Source organism: Pyrus communis, chromosome 17 (assembly GCF_963583255.1).
Source record: "Pyrus communis chromosome 17, drPyrComm1.1, whole genome shotgun sequence".
NCBI lineage: Eukaryota > Viridiplantae > Streptophyta > Magnoliopsida > Rosales > Rosaceae > Pyrus > Pyrus communis.
In genome coordinates, this window is record NC_084819.1 from 20,015,192 (window position 1) to 20,031,888 (window position 16,697).

The following is a 16,697-nucleotide window of genomic DNA, read 5'->3' on the forward strand; positions in this document are numbered from 1 at the left end:
AAACAGTAAACAATTTTAACATGATTTGATTTTGATTCCACATCAATCTAATTCAAATTAGATGGGTAGACTTCCAATTCTCGAGGCTTTCTCTTTTCCTGTGAGAGCTTTCCAACCGTCGAGTAAGGGTTTTTCGTTTTCATTATTCCGTGTTTCCGCCAGCTCTAGTTGTGGCCTATGAAAACAGTAAAGAAATTCAACGGGAATTTGATTCTAATTCCACACCATTCTAACTCATTTTTAGTTCAATTCCTCTCATGTTGATTATGAATTAGTAAACGGGCTATTAGAAAGTATCTCTTCATTACTCTTACATCCAAAGTGCATTTATGATTAGGTTTTAGCAAGGTTATACTAAAATTTAATGAACTTAATCAACTGCACATAATTGACATAAACATATACCAAATGCCATTAAAACTATGTGTTGGGAAAATTAAATAAACCAACACTATGTTCTCCCAAAGATGTCAAAACTCTTGACATAAGAACTGAGGTGGCGGATAAAATATTCAAATTTCATTTCCAAACAATAAAATACACTTTTGGTTTCAAATAATCAACGACCTAGTCTAGAGTTAGACCCTTCCACGTTTCTTTAATCCTAATTGCATACATAAGAAACCGACTACTATGTTAAACTATATTTCATAAATGAGTACATTCCTAAATTTCCAATCACCCCTCTTAGTGGCGAAGTCGGAAATCATCTGGGAGGCAAAATTTAAAGGGGTAAAAAGTTCTGATAAAATAAAGACAACAAAATCCTTTTAGATAGTAACTATGTGGCATGGATAGGGACACAAATATGATGATGCAACTATTTTCTAAAAATTAGAATATAAGTGGGCATGGATACGTTAACAAAAATATGCATTAATGTACAATAATGTATATGCATTAATGTACAATAATGTTATATAAATATATATTGCAAAATGTCAAAATATACGGAAATAGATGGAAATAGATATATGCTTTGGTTCTTTTATATATCATGATTACATATATTGAAATTAGATGTTTTGGTTGTTGTATTCGTGGGACAGGTGAGGTGGGGTTTTAAGGATTTGGATCCTCTCCGGAGCTCATGAAGAGGATCCTCCTGACCAACACATGTCCGGAGAGGATTCTCCTAACCAACACAAGCTATAATTATTATAACTTTAAAGGAACCTCTTGTTTGTAGTCGTTAGATAAAAATCCAACGGCCCATATATGTTGGTCAGGAGGATCCTCTCATTGGGCTCCGGAGAGGATCCAAATCCAGGTTTTAAAAGATAAGGAAAGGGATATCAGTACATCCAGGAGGATCCTCGCCGGATCCTCTTTGTGAGGATTTGTGGATCCTCCAATCACATCCGTTCATCGTATCATGTTGTAAAAAACCATTGTAAATTTTTTTATTTAAAATTGAATATAAACAATACTTGATAAAAACTGACCGCACGATGTGCGATGAACGGATGTGATTGGAGGATCCCCGGGATCCTCACAAAAAGAATCTGGCGATGATCCTTTCTCTCAGTACATATCTATCCTCAAAGTTTCATTAAAATAACTATGACTTGCGATTAATTGTCCTTCTTTTATATATATAATAAAAAAAAATCAACATTAAAGTAAAATCGAGGCTCTCCTAAATGACCATAGAGTCAATCGAGGCTCTCCCCATTCAACTTTCCAGCAAGCTCAGAGCAGGCTGCATAACGAAATTTTTCGGCAAGCTCAAACGAACCATAGGGGCGGTTCCTCCCTTGTGCTTTCGTTGCTTTGCCACTACCCCCACTTAATATTCATCTAACAATCCGTTAACTTTCCAAAGTACATTAAAAAAAGGGGAAAACTAATGAAAATGGTTTGAACTTTTTAAGTTTTAATTATAAGGACAAAATAAAAGGTAAAGTGAATAATACCATGATTGATTTTTTAGTGTAAAAATATGATTTTTCGTTAAAATAAACAGTACCGAAAGTTTTTGTGTAAAATTCTTTAAAAAAAACCTTCGAACTACTTGTTTGCATTACTGCTGCCATTATTAAGCATGTCCCACATCGACCAATTAAGGTCAAAGAAGTCAGGCGGGATGGGTATAAAAGTAAAGGACGAGCTCAGAATAAGGTACTTACCTGGACAGGGTCTATGAGCGATCAAGAAGGCTCATGGCCTGGGCTGGTGACCTTCATTGCACTCTGAAGGGGTGCCTGCCTATGATCTCCTCAACGTAGGAGAGTCAATGTCATAATTTGTTGCCGTGGGGGCTTGCGTTCGCGCAGCCCCTGCCCAATAATATAAAGTTACAACTCCTTAGAATATCAGTCTAACGATACTTTCTTCTTTTATATTTCCCCGAAAAATCGAGTCAAAGTCTTTTAGTTCCCTATACTTAAACCAAATTATATTCATTGTCATTGATGCCCTATATGTTAGGATAGGATTTATGACTTAAGTGGAACGCGGTAATTGTCGTTTGAAACCATTACAAAGCAATGTGAACTACTAAAGTCCAATTCGTTCTACTAATTTTTTAAAGGTCCTCCAAATTGTATCGGGGAGGAGGTACCCACTGGACTAGAAATCAAAGTACATAAATCGCTCACAAACAAATAAGTTTGCTGGCCCAGCTGCTACAACTCCAGGACGCCCATTGCCTAAGCTCGTAGATAGAGTTAGTTATAAGCCAAATTCAATAGTAACGGTACCAATCAGACGTGAATCAACAAAATTAACCGTTTTCATGCTTTCATTCTTTGTAAATACGTTACAATTACTAATAATGGCCCATCTGTTAAATCTCCAAGAAGAAGTTCATTGCTTAAGCTCGTAGATAGAATTAGCTAAGCCAAATTCAATAGTGACCGTACCAATCAGACGTAGATCAACGAAATCAACCACTCTCATGTTTCCTTCTCTGTAAATACATTAAGATTACTGATAATTTTTTCTATAAAATGATGAATGTACCCAATGGCTTTCATATGTTTTGATTTTAATCTATGGGTTTTCCCTTCGGTGGTAATATGGAATAATTGTCATTTTTGGTAATTGCAGGACTATTTCTTTATTTGAACAATATTTTAATTAAACTAATCTAAACTGCGAAAGTGGATTGTTCGAAGTTGATTACAAATGAGAGAATTACAGTGACCTAGCCAAGTTAGTTAAATCCAGTTTAACCAAACTCTAACTATTGTTGCATGATTCTTATAACATTTGGGATGCAACATGCTAGGTTTTTTTTTTAATTAAAAACATGGGTAGAAGGGGGAGCTATCTAAGTTTAATGGTGACACTGATCATTCTGGTTTGCAGCCTTTAGTGTTGATGCTCACGTTGATCTAATGGGTTTGATTTTGGCTAATAATAGTAAATTCTCGTTTGCAAGCTTTGGTGGCTGTGTCGATCAGTCCCACATTGATCAAGTACTGAAAGTGCAGGGAAGCGAGGGGGTATAAATAATAAAGGGACGTGCCTGGTTGAACTTACATACCTGGACGGGGTCGAATGGGTGATCAAGAAGGCCCATGGCCTAGGTGGGTGGCCTCCATTGCACTTTGGAGGTGCACTTGCCTAACATCTCCCTAGAGGAGACTGTACGTCGTAATTTGTGGTAGTGGGGCTGTGTACGCGCGGCCCCTCTAAAATTCTATTCTTAAATTTATTTGGTTATTTTCGCCGCTTAATCTGTGGAGAATAATTTACATAAAGTGAGCTGTAGGGGAAAAGGATCTCGCTGGATTTTTCTTTTTTAGTGATGCGGTTAGAAATAATTTTAAAATTAAATATAATCAAAGATCATTTCAAAGTTGAAATTTTAAAATTAAATTATAAATAATACTTAATCACGGTGGTAAGCTCAAAATAAAATCATGGTTAATCAATATTCTATTAACCAACATAAATCAAATTCGATCATTTTATGGCTGCATCTAACATTCTTGTTAGACTGCCAGCGTATCCTCAAACGGAATCAACCCATTCGTAGTTCACCGACTGTAAGAGAATTTGAACAAACCCCACTTAGGTCTGTTTCAATCCATTTGCTTGTCAAATTTCCAAAATTAACAATCATGCGATATTGGAACACTTCCTTCAAAGAATTGACTCCAAATTAGTTTTTGCCGTCTAGTTTTTATTTAACGGTCACACACTTACTTAATACTCAACAAAGAATTATATATACATAACCAAATTCCACAACTGTCTTATAATTCCTCCATCAAGTCTAACATGAATAAAATTAGCCAAAGATCACCTAAAATCCAAGGTGAGGCTCATGGCAAGCCTACTCATCAACTTAAACCAATTCTTTGCCACTTTAGTTACAAGTTTAAAAATCCACACAAATTCATCCAACTTACACTAAGAACTTAACAAAAATTAACTCATCTATTAGAACCAAAAAGAAAATATGATAGGGTTTCTTGGGTTCTCACCTCCAAACTCCTCCAAAGTCGTTCATCAATCTGCCACTTCAATACTGCTATCTTAAATCAACTTCAGTACCATGAATCATATCCTGGAAGTGCATGATAAGAAGAGTATTTTTCTCTCTTGGGTCGAGACACATCTCAAGCGAGGTTGGCCAGAATCGGCGAAAACCCCACAAAAACCGTCGAAACTTCTAGGCTTCAATATATGAGCACGCGTGGTTCCAGCATATGGTTTTGGTATCAAATTGAAGAGGGCTTCGTTATGAATACATAGCCTTCGACCGTGCGTGATTTCATTGCCATATGAGAAAGTTATCATTTTTGGAGTGAAGAAGAATTGAGGGGAAGAAGAACGCAGCAGCCTCCAGGGAAAGAAAAAAGAAGAGAAGCCTTTGGCTTCCAAAATATTCCCTCCCAAAATTACCATTTTGCCCTCTAACTTTTAAAATTCGTAACTTACTCGTTCTAATTCCGAATTCACATCCATTTGTGATCACGTGTTCATTACGATAAATATTATTTAAATAAAATATAATATTTATCACCAAGTGTCTTGAACTCGAAGGTATCACAAAAGACGAAATTACCCAACATCTTATTTGTTTTCCAACGAGTTCCACATAATCATACAAAAATGAATAACCAAATCATACATCTAAAAATACATAGGGTATTACAGTAGTGACTCCTATTCTTTGTGTGGCTATATACATAATTAATTACTGAAAGATAAAAACAAAATTTAAAAACAAAAAAACATGATTCTGACATCTCTTCTCAATGCATTCCTCTCACTAATCACTACATGAAAATACAAAATAAGTGGACACAGAGATTGCCTAAAACTCCGGTTGGGTTAAATGAATCACATAAATATTGGTGTTTCTTGTATGCTTGTGTGATTTTACGTCTTAACTTTTTCAGTGCAATTATTGGCACACTCATGTGCAAACATGAATATTTAAGGAAAAATGATATCAATATTTCAATATTATGTTTGAACTGGTAAGTCTTGCACTCAATTCATCGTGTGTAGCAAAACGGATTGAGCTCTCACTCAATTTATATCCCATATTATATTTTCCATGGGGTCTCCCAGCTCGTGAAAGTTGTGTGCATAAAGCACAATCGATTGTCCCACATTCATCACGGATAGGACTTATCAGGAGAGTCAAATGGAATGCGCAGGAGTCCCACATCGGCTAGAAAACGTAAGGCAACAGAGTAAGGGCTATAAAAGGGAGCGAGAAGCAACGTTGCAACATACTTACCTGGACGGGGTCAATGAGCGATCAGGAAGGCTCATGGCCTAGGTTGGTGACCTTCATTGCACTTAGAAGGGGTGCCTGCTTAAGGTCTCCCCAAGTGGGAGAGCCTACGTCATAATTTATTGCCTTGGGGGCTTGCGTCCGCGCAGCCCCCGCCCAATTATATTACAGAATTTCCGCCTACTTATTCGACAATTGAGTATTTACTCGTATTTTGAGTATTAATGAAGGGTCACAGTGTTGATGTTTATGGTTAAATTAGTACGGTTATATGAATCTTAAAATTTTATTGTTTAAATGAATAACTAAACAAAATAAATAAGACGTTTTTCTTCTTCTCAGTTCACTCGTCCAATTCAAATATTCACGACCAAGTACTGAATTCTCTTTCGAATAAGCTCTAGACAATACTAAACTTTGTGAAATCGTATTGAATATTTGACATTGCTAATTAACAAAAAATTTCACAGGAAATTACAATTAATAATAATTTAGTTATAAGATGTAGGGTATATCAGTCGGTTGATCCCTACAAAATTAGACAAGCAACCATGAATTCTTGAACTTGCATAGCAACTAGGGAATCTGGTGACACGAGGCATGGGTAGAACTCGTCTCTTCAAAACCTTTTTGACATTATTGAAGGCGGGGGTGGTCGTCGTTTATTTTAGTTCGGGTTGGATTTGACCAACTTATTAAGGGCTGGTTTGGTATTGCTGTGCTTTGAAAAAAGTTGCTTCTGCTGTGCTGTGAGAATAAGCAGCTGTGAAATAAAGCAGCAGAGTATTTGGTAAACTTTTTTGTAAAAGTGCTTTTGAAAAAAAAAAGTAGTATTAGAGTGTTTGGTAAACTTTTATGTAAAACAGATGTGAAAAAAAACCGGTTTTTCAAAGCTGAGTTTTGCAGCTTTTTGTTTTTTGCTTTTTTTCATCCAAAACTATGAAAAAAAGCTGAAGTTGAGTGTTTACCAAACACAAAAACAGCTCCCAACTTTTTTTAATATCAGCTTTTTTCATAATCACCTCAGTACCAAACCAGATCTAAGTTTGGATTGGCATTATTGAAACCCATCGTCACCCAAACAACGAGCAACCAGCCCGCCTAAATTGGGTTGATTGTGTTAGGGTTGGTTTCATGCGTTGGGCCTAATTTTCCTTTTTTCTTAATTTTATGTATGCATGACAATATTCAAGATCCATATTATACTAGACCTCAATCATGTAGATTTTGTGTCGTATAATTCTTACATGCTATTTAATATTAAAATTTCATCATTCATAAAATCACAAGTACATTTTAGAGTTAATTTTATATGTTTGTCTATCAAATATAGACGTATGTTCAACAATTTTTTTATACATGGATGGGTTAATAATATTTTGACCACCTACTAAATGAGGTGGTCGGGATTTTACTCGGAAAGTCATTTTCATATGGGTTAGTAGGTTGACTCATTAAAATGCCCACTCCTAATTCAAGAACTTGATATTATGCCCACTCATATTCTGGCATATAGATCATCCTATACCCATACATAACACTAATCACTTTGATTCAATTTATAGATCGCTCATTCAGTTGATTCTAGCCAAAAGTTGAGATGTAAAACCATACTCAAGAGTTGCTAATTACGAACTCGTTTGAATGTACTTTTAAAATGACTCAAAACGTTTTTGGTAAAAATATTTTTAGAACCAATCCTTAGTAAAAATACAAATAAATGCTGAAAAAGCACTTTAAGTGCTTTTGGAACACAAAAATATTTTCTCTAAAAGCGCTTTCAGTTATTTTAAAAGCACATCCAAACGAGTTTTACATCTAAATCACCCAATCTTGGACATACATTTGAATCTAGAAGTGACACGACCCATACAAAAAGCAAGGTTGTTACTTGTTATAAGCAAGGAATCGAAGTTTAGTTGCCATCATCAAACCCAAGGGGCTAGAAATTGATTAAACAACTCTACCAATTGGTACAAGCCCATGGGTATTTAGGGTAGGGTTTAGAAATTGATTAAACAAACCTTGGCCTTTATGGAAGCTCAAACAATTTATGAACTAGTTGTCGCATTAGCTCTTTTATTTGCAAAACGGGTCCCCCATTGTATTTGCAGGCAATCGAAAGGTGGATTTCGACGGATTCGTCATCTACAGGAGGCAAGCCTTGTTCACCAACAAAATCAGCTTGTAAGTAAAAGGCATGAAAGAGCTCCTATACTATCCCAACATTTGAATTGAAGACTTTTTATGCATGATATAAAGAACAATTTACAATATAAATAGGTTGAAGTTAAACCTATATTTGTAGTGTTTTAAAACCATGTGTTTGCCCGATTCAAATGTGAAACTTCAAGTATAACGTGGTGGAGCATTATGTTTAATTTCGCATGTATTTTGTAAGGTAAGGAAACCAACGCCAAACGTAATTTGACAGTCCCACACCGATCAGCAAGGAAAAGGAGGGGCAAGTACGTAGTATAAAATGAGAAGAGATAGGGCCATTGAAACATACTTACCTGGACGGGGTCAATGGGCGATCTAGAAGGCTCATGGCCTAGGTTGGTGGCCTACATTGCACTTAGTAGGGGTGCCTGCCTATGGTCTCCTCACTGTAGGAGAGCCAACGTCATAATTTGTTGCCGTGGGGGCCTGCGTTCGCGCGGCCCCTATCAATCTGAGTTGAGAAATTTATGTAGTATTAGGAAATTGACTTTGTATTTCAAAATTTGGGATCAATACACTTGGTTTATTGTCTTTCAACCCTTCAAATTTGTTACAGAAGAATTTTTATAATTAGTAATTTTAAGAAAATTAATAAAAAGGGTTTTGAGTTTCAATCAAAATGACAAAAAAGTGTTGTAAGTGAATATTAGGAATGAATTTTTAGAGTAAAAATATCATTTTTATTAAAAGTGAGTTTCATTAGAACTCCCTTTAATTTTTTTTTTCTCAAAGCTATTTCACTAATTAATTTTCTTTTGAGTTTAGCATTTAACCCTAAATATGAAATTAGTGGAAGATTGTGACAAAATTGATGGTTGTGACGGTGGTTGCTCAGAACTAAATTGAAAGTTTAGGGAATTAAATCAAAAAAATTAGAGAGGGCTCAAAACTATATTGAAAGTATAGTGAATTAAGATTCTTATTTTATGGCACCCAAAACAAGTGTGCAACACCCAAGACTTTGTAAATTTTAGATGTGAAAACTAAATTTTATTTACCCAAGGATAATGACAGTAATTTGTCAAGACTACGACTGGCTTCTTTCTTTCTTTCTTTTCTTCCTTTGGGTTGGAACTTGGAGTAGGAAGCTAGCAACTTTTTACCCCTAACAAAATCAATTAAAAATTTCACCAATAATTTTTCCCGGAAAAGATCGTTTAGGGCCTATTTGGTAACTTATTTGAAATTTTTTTATCATTTCTCAGGACATTTCTTGAAATCAATTTTCTTTAAGACTAAAAAACTTGATTGGTTTGCAATTTAAAATTTTTAAATCTTTATGACTAGACAAAGAGATCTAAAAAGAGAAGGTCGTAGGAGAGGGAGAAAAAGGAGAGAGAACGAAATAAAGTAAGAAATGATTGAAGGAAAGAGAAAGAAGAGAGGATCGGACGGGATAGAAAGGAAGAGAAGTGAGAGAAATAACTGAGAGAATGAAGAGAGCGGATTGGAGGTGAGACGAAAATGGTAAAAAAAAAAGGAGAGATAAAGAAGAAAAGAGAGAGAGATAGATTTGGATTGAGAGGGGAGAGGGAGAGAAAAGAAATCAGTGAGTTTAAGTTTTAAAACTCACTTTTTATGTTTTTAGATTAGACTATATTTTTGAGTTAGTATTAAGTTCAGTTTTTTTAAAGTCATATCAGACAAGTTTTTAAGGCCTAAAATTTGAAAATTGCTTTTGAGTTTAAAAAGCTGGATTCAAGTAAAGTACCAAACATGCCCTTAATTATTGACTAGATTTGGATGAAATGTGGAGAACATAGATGGTAGGAGGGAAATTGGCTAAAAAGAAAAGTTAGAATCCTTAATTTTCTAAAAGAAATTTCTAAGCGGAAATCAAAATCTAATTACAAGTTTAGAGAGGATTCGAAAGCTAACTTTAACGTTTTTCACATATTTACAACAAAAGAATTTTAACATAATCGCTTGTAAGCATAAGTACTTTGTACAAAAGCAGTCTTAAATGAGCCTCATAGAATAAAGTGATTTATAACAGAAATACTTGGGATAGTAAAATTTGACCTCTTTTTTTTTTTCACCCAATAAGATAGGAACGAACGATTTTATGAATTTTGTGATATTCGCGAAGGGGAATGATTTGTTCCCACTTTCTCACCTTCTGAACATTGTCATCTCAATCTAGCCCTTTGTTCAAATCAATAGTTAAAAAGAATGAGATATACAAAACTAAAAAAATAATGTGTAGAAATCATTTCTTATCCTCAAATCAACCAATATCGTTTGTCTTCTTTGAAAATAATTGCCAATAAGTCTCATTAGCACCAAAAGAAAAGCCTAAGTAGGATGTGACCACGGACCACAATAAATAATTAAATACCCATTTTTTGTTTCTTATTTTTTTTTTTTGGACAGAACTTGGCTGCTGAAAAATCAGCAGTTGACCAATCCTATATGAACATGTGTGCAATCTATGATTAAAAGATCAATTACTCGGACACATGTCTATCTGTGATTGTTTAGTAGTAAGAACTGTTGCTGATTTTTCAGCAGCCAAGTTCTGTTCTATTTTTTTTTTTCCCTTTTTTATCAAACTGAGTTACTAATCTGAAAAGTTTCCCTTGTAGGTTAGGAAATCTGAAATCATAGTAATCCAAGACAAATTAGGAAATCTATTTGTTTCGGGATTCCTAAGTTGAATACGACTAGGAAATTTTTTTATCCTTTCCTATATAAGAATATCAATCGGAGTAAGCGCTAATTAGAATCCAAACCCTACCAACTACGTACAATCCCAACTTCCAAAACTCCACAGCTAAGGACTAGCTTGCTCTAAGCCGATCAAGTTCCATCAACTCACTCACATTCCCCCCATGAAAACCTTCCAAATTGTTTTCTCCTCCTACCACCACGGTGACCAAGAGACTCACCACCACCGTGATTGTGAGTGTGACCGTTGGACTCGCAATGATCATTACCGTCGCCATGAGACTCACCATCATCGGGACTACCATGATCGCCGTGATCATCGGACTGATCACCATTGCCGGTACTACTATGATCCCTGTGAGCAGAAGCGTGGGACTCACCATCACCAGGACGGCCGAATCACAAAAGTCCTGCTCGTGCCCACAAGACCAAGAAGCAAACGTAGGTACGAATGCCGCATGAAGAGAGAGTATCTCCGCTCGTATGTCAAAAACCTGGGGCTTACTCCGGCAGAGTTGCAGGAGAAGGTTCGGAAGGTGAGGGAGGCGAGGGACTACAGCTTCTTGTTGTCGGAAGAATGCAAAAATAGTGTCAATGGCGTCCAAGAAAAGAATAATGCAAGGCTTTACAGTGCGTTGACAAAATCTCTGAACCAAAATAATCCTCATCAGCTTGGTGCTGCTACCTCAAAACTTAGCAAAGTCGAGAGTGACGACAAGAAGCATGGCGGCAGTCCAAGAAGCTTGCTTGGATTTATTCCTGATGACGTGGACGACGACGACGTGCCAAGTTCGAGGAAGAAAGGCTCGAAAAGGGAAGGTGGTGAATCTGCTGCGAAGAAACGAAGAACATGCAAGATTGACGGTCGTGATGATGAACAGTGAATACACATGTATTAATATTGTTCCAAACTTGATTAACTTTGGGGAATTATTGAATTGATCAAGAATTAAGTGGATTTAGACACGTTTTAATTAGGTAGATTCGAGAGGACGAGAGAAATTAAGAGAGGTTTAATGATTAAATTTGACTTGGTGGTGAAGAAACTTGTATTCATGTTCTTGTTAATTCTCTTACGCATTCCACTATTCCAGTATTTTGTAATTAAATTTCAGATGTAATAACCTATTTTTCTAAGAATATATAAATTTGAGATTTTTTTTTGGTCAAAATACGAATTTGAGTGATATTGTAGTACGTGACTTGTAGATAATGTGGAGCTTAAGTAATGAATAAATATGATAGTAATATAAGAAAATACATGGAGTACTTGGAATTAATAGAATATTTGAAGCAAAATCGAACGCAGTGACGTTCTAAGATTTATACATCCAACCTCACTTAATAGGATAAGATTTTATTGTTGTTCCAGTAATCTCATCTTCCTTGTAGCACATTGAAAATATTTTAAATATCACAATTTAGTATTAGGCAATTTTTTTTATCAGATTCAAACTTATATCCTAGGATTCAGATTTGAATTTCGATTACGGGGAAGAAGATTCAAACTTTGATGCGAAAGGACGTGCACACTGCCGGCCTAACCCAACCCAACGTCTATAATTTGCTAATTTTGCTTCATTTGATGCAATCATACAACCATTTGCAAGAGAAAACTACAGAAAAGTTTCTTAAATTAGTCGGCCACCCGAGTACTGTTTTCTGAATTCCATTACAACCAGCAAAGCCATCACATTATTCTTCAAAGCATTTATTGGGTCACTCATGTCAAGAAGCGAAAGCACTCAAAGCGGAAACACAGTGCAACTTGATGATCGTGCGCTCTTCCTCGCACAGCATCAAAATTTGTACAACTCCTTTTGAAGAAGCTATCAGGGCTCAAAAACCATGCTCTCAGCCTCCCGCTTCACAGATTCAAACAACACGGAGGACAGATAACGCTCTCCGAAGCTGGGGAAGACCGCCTGCAGACATTTTGGAAACGAAAAGTAGTTGGACCTATTAGTGAGTGATTCAGTCTATAAGGAACGTGCTGTTCCTGTCAATCTGCGCAAACTACGTAGAAATTTAAGTTTGCAACCAATTCGATGAAAAACAGATCAAAGATAACTATAAAACACACTAGAACAAGTACGATAGTCCAACGTCTAACTATTGTTTGAAAATGAATAGTGAAAGGCTTTATAGTAGGCCAACACATTGTTTAAAATTTAGTGCGGTAAATAGGTAACACTTACGACAATGAGTTTTCCAGCATTCTCTGGCCTCTTTGCAATTTCGATTGCAGCTGCTGCAGCAGCACCAGATGATATCCCAACCTGCAATACAAATTAAACATAGATCAATATAGAAGATGGAACAACGGAAGCAACCGAAGTAAACCAGAACACTGAGATTGTTATAAAATTCAGGACACTTGTAAACAGCATGCTAAAACCAAGAGATGTCCGTCTTCAAACAGTTCCTTTATGGTTGTGGACTTACCAGCAAACCTTCTGTCAATGCAAGAAGCTTAGCAGTTTCTATAGCCACTTCACTAGATACCTGCAAAGCCATAGAAGGATGGATTTCAGTCTGGTTCTCAAATATAAACTTGCAGCTCAGAAGAAAGGTTTTCGATTGAATAAAACTAATGAAAAAAGTGGCACAGCATATACCTTAGTGCTATCATCATGAGCATAATCATTGAATTCATACAATGAAATAAAAAATGTATTCGCAACCAGGATTATTCAACTCTTTCCAGAATTTTCATGAGCATACTTATCGCTCCTTTCACATATTCAATCGCGATGTTTTACCATTTTATGCAACTTCTTATATTAGCCAGAAAGTCACTTGAAAAAGACTAATTATTACAAAAAGAATAACCATAATACCGCATGTTTCAGTGAAAGAATAATGTCAAGTGGAAGATTAAAGGCTTACTTGAATAACTTCATCCATCACGTTGACATCTAAAACTCCAGGGATGAAGCCAGCACCAATTCCTTGAATCTTGTGAGGGCCTAAGATATAAGTTAACCCATCATTAAATTAAGCAAAGGACAATATGAGAAGAAAATGCGCACTTTTTCAAAGCAAAATGAAGTTTAAGAGCCTGTAGCCCAAATCAAAAGGCACAACATTTTATAATTAAACACTTTGTGATGTGACAAGAAGGCCATCATGACTCACCGGGTTTCCCTCCTGATAAAACAGCGCTTTCAACTGGTTCTACACCATAGATCTAGACATACGAAAGGCAAGGGAGCAAGTGGGCGGTTAGAAATATGACATAAGAATAATAAACATCACTTAAAAATTGAACAATTGCTACCCTCTAGATTATAATGTGCAAAGAAAGGGCCAACCTTAATGTCCGGATTCTGTTCTTTGAGGTACTTCCCAACACCTGTTATCGTACCTCCTGTCCCTATCCCGGACACAAAGGCATCAACTTTACCACCAGAGCCTTTCCAGACTTCTGGTCCAGTAGTTTCATAATGCACCTAAAGAGAAAAGAAAAGACTTTTGATCAATCTATTAGGACAGAAAGTCATAAATTAACAAAAAATGATATGAACTTTCACCTTTGGGTTCGCAGGGTTTTCGAATTGCTGAAGCATATAAGCATTGGGTGTCTTTGCCACTATCTCTTCAGCCTTCTGAACAGCCCCTTTCATGCCTCTGGCTGGATCTGTGAGGACAAGTTCAGCCCCAAATCCTAGAAGAATGGTTCGTCTTTCAAGACTCATTGAAGCAGGCATGGTGATTATTAGTTTGTAACCCTTAGCGGCTGCCATAAATGCCAATCCTATGCCAGTATTGCCACTTGTAGGCTCAACCAGGACACTCTACAACATGATACAAGAACTTGTCAAATCAAAAGTTTCTCATTTACCACACTAACAATAGAAACCGAATATGGAACACTACTTGGCTGTGAAAATCTAGAGAAAATCAACAATCATTATAATAGTTATTACGCACAGAGAAAGAGAGAGAGACAGGAAGAACAGCACAAGTCAAAACACAGAGGAATTTCACAAGATTGATTGATATCTAAACCAAGTTGTTGACTGAATAGTGGACTTCATAGGAACCGACTGTATGCAGAAAAGGTCTTAAACTATGAAATCAGATAACAATTAATAAACAAATATTTCTATAAAGGTTTCAAAGGCACCACATGGATTCAGAAAACCCATTTCACTTGTCTAGATAAGTATGAAATGAATGCTAACCTCGCCCGGCGTAATGAGACCTTTCTCCTCCGCATCTTGAATCATACTATATCCGATCCTACAATGAACAATCGAAATTATTAGAAACAAAATCATAAGTTTTCATCCAAGTCCAACTTCAGAACAATCAGACTAAAGAAAGCACATGCTCGTATATTTGTAAATCGGCGGTTCCTGTTTGGGCAGAGTGTGCAACTGATAGATATTCGGATCAGAACTAGTTAGTACCTATCTTTGACACTAGAGCATGGTTCCATCATCTCCAGCTTCGCAGCAATCTTCGCTACACAGCCATCTACCACACGGTTGAGATACACCAACGGCGTTTTACCAATCAACTGCAAACATCCACAATGAGTAAACAAATCCGAGCAGCTAAATACCAGATAATGTTCAGACACTCAAAAGATCAAAGGGTACGAAATTGAAAAGGGGTACGACTTACTTCAGTGACGTCTTTCGCAATCCCAGACTTCTCCTCCACCATTTTTACCAGATATCTGTTCAAACAAATGAAGAGTTTGAAGACATCAACCATAACAAATACATAGAATTCAAAATCTTATTCCGCTTCAAAGGAACAACAAGAAAAAAAAACCAAATTTTATTTTTCAATTAAAAAATAACGAAGGTGCAATCTTTTATGATTTTTCACTGTAAAGTTAAACACTTGAGATTCTGAGAAAGTTGATATTTTCTTAACACTTCAAAGTTTTAGCCTTTTCATTTTCCTCCATTTTCTCACCAACCAAGCAGGTTACGATTAACATTAAACAACCAAAAATCCCAATAACCAATTCCATAATCCATGACCATGATACAACAATCAACTGAAAAACAAAATTGGGTATTTCGATTGAAAACTAAATAAAAGCCCAACATATTAAATCATGCAAGAACAGTAACAGTGCTAAGCACTTCAGGAAATCTTTGACAGAAAGGACATGGAACAGAGGAGCTTACCAGGTTGAAAAGGCTGAGACTCTGAGAAAGGACGAGCAGCAGGAAAAGTATACGTGGGGTTGCGAGAGCAAATGACAAAAGAGAGAGAGTTTGCGGAGATTTAAAGAAATTCCAGCTGGCCTTACGTCTGTCAGATTTATTAAAATAAAAGAAAACTAAAAGTTAAAAAAAAAAAATTTAATTTGAATGAAAGGAAATTGTTATTACCTATGATGATGTATTCCAGCTAGCCTTACGTCTGTCAAAAGAAATTTTTGGAATGTTAATAATAATTTGTTAATGAAAAATGACAAATAAAGATGTAGCGAATAGTATTAGAGAAACAAGACCAAGAGTGTTTCGTTAAAACTTCCTTAAAATAATTTTCGGATTTCACTGTCATCGTCGGCTTCTTCTTTTCTTGGTGGAATAGAAAAGAAAGAAAAACATCGTTTTTGCTGGTGCTAAATTGGAAATGCCGTTTTCTTTTTCTATTTTCTCTTATTATTTGGTGAATTTGTAATATTGAGTTCGGTTGGAAGTGTTTTTTAAAGATTCCCTTGCATTTTTATTAAAAATTGGTTCTAAAAATATTTTCACAAAAAAACACTTTCAATCATTTTAAAAATAATTTTAAAAGAGCCCATATTTTCTTTTATAATCAATGTGTTCAAAGGGCCAGATGCCCACTTTTAACAATAACGATAATATTCACCTGCATAATCCAACACACGTGAGATTTTGTTAAAAAGCCTCGGTGTTGGGGTGAAGTTAGAGTATTTAAACTCTTGTTTTTTCAAAGAAATGACTGAGGTGAGATTTCAACAATTTTGTCCTCTCATGTGCATGAAATTTCTTTATCAATAATTGAGATCACGATGTACATAAAAAAAATACTATCATATTATTTTCATGAATATTGTGGATATCCCATTTAATAATTTGGTCATGTATGCCACGAGTAGCTACAAATGATT

The 16,697-nt window shown here is 35.8% G+C and overlaps 1 protein-coding gene and 4 non-coding genes across 5 annotated transcripts; 4 read left to right on the forward strand and 1 right to left on the reverse strand.

Moving 5' to 3' along the window:
- Positions 1-2,121: 2,121 nt before the first annotated feature.
- LOC137724010 (U1 spliceosomal RNA) lies at positions 2,122-2,283 on the forward strand. The gene has a single exon (XR_011067135.1). It is a non-coding gene; the product is annotated as a U1 spliceosomal RNA (small nuclear RNA).
- Positions 2,284-3,482: 1,199 nt separating this feature from the next.
- Positions 3,483-3,639, forward strand: LOC137724015 (U1 spliceosomal RNA). The gene has a single exon (XR_011067139.1). It is a non-coding gene; the product is annotated as a U1 spliceosomal RNA (small nuclear RNA).
- Positions 3,640-5,696: 2,057 nt separating this feature from the next.
- LOC137724007 (U1 spliceosomal RNA) lies at positions 5,697-5,857 on the forward strand. Its single transcript, XR_011067132.1, has one exon. It is a non-coding gene; the product is annotated as a U1 spliceosomal RNA (small nuclear RNA).
- A 2,352-nt stretch (positions 5,858-8,209) lies between these two features.
- On the forward strand, positions 8,210-8,371 carry LOC137724008 (U1 spliceosomal RNA). Its single transcript, XR_011067133.1, has one exon. It is a non-coding gene; the product is annotated as a U1 spliceosomal RNA (small nuclear RNA).
- A 3,837-nt stretch (positions 8,372-12,208) lies between these two features.
- Positions 12,209-15,846, reverse strand: LOC137722421 (cysteine synthase-like). Its single transcript, XM_068461418.1, has 11 exons — positions 15,742-15,846; positions 15,224-15,278; positions 15,007-15,116; positions 14,779-14,836; positions 14,125-14,388; positions 13,906-14,043; positions 13,730-13,781; positions 13,481-13,560; positions 13,037-13,096; positions 12,790-12,870; positions 12,209-12,516 (listed from the first exon to the last, which is right to left on the reverse strand). Exons 2-11 carry the CDS (start codon positions 15,263-15,265, stop codon positions 12,424-12,426), a joined length of 978 nt encoding a protein of 325 aa, XP_068317519.1. The 5' UTR covers positions 15,266-15,278; positions 15,742-15,846; the 3' UTR covers positions 12,209-12,423.
- Between the last annotated feature and the right edge of the window lie 851 nt (positions 15,847-16,697).

Bases quoted from the DNA above. Each gene is read 5' to 3' on its own strand.
- LOC137722421 (XM_068461418.1), bottom strand. From the start codon at position 15,265: ATGGTGGAGGAGAAGTCTGGGATTGCGAAAGACGTCACTGAA. The intron at 14,044-14,124 runs GTGAAAGTTCAT...TTTTCTCTTTAG, and splicing joins AAAACCCTGCGAACCCAAAG to GTGCATTATGAAACTACTGG. The intron at 13,097-13,480 runs GTAAGCCTTTAA...ATGGCTTTGCAG, and splicing joins TGATGGATGAAGTTATTCAA to GTATCTAGTGAAGTGGCTAT.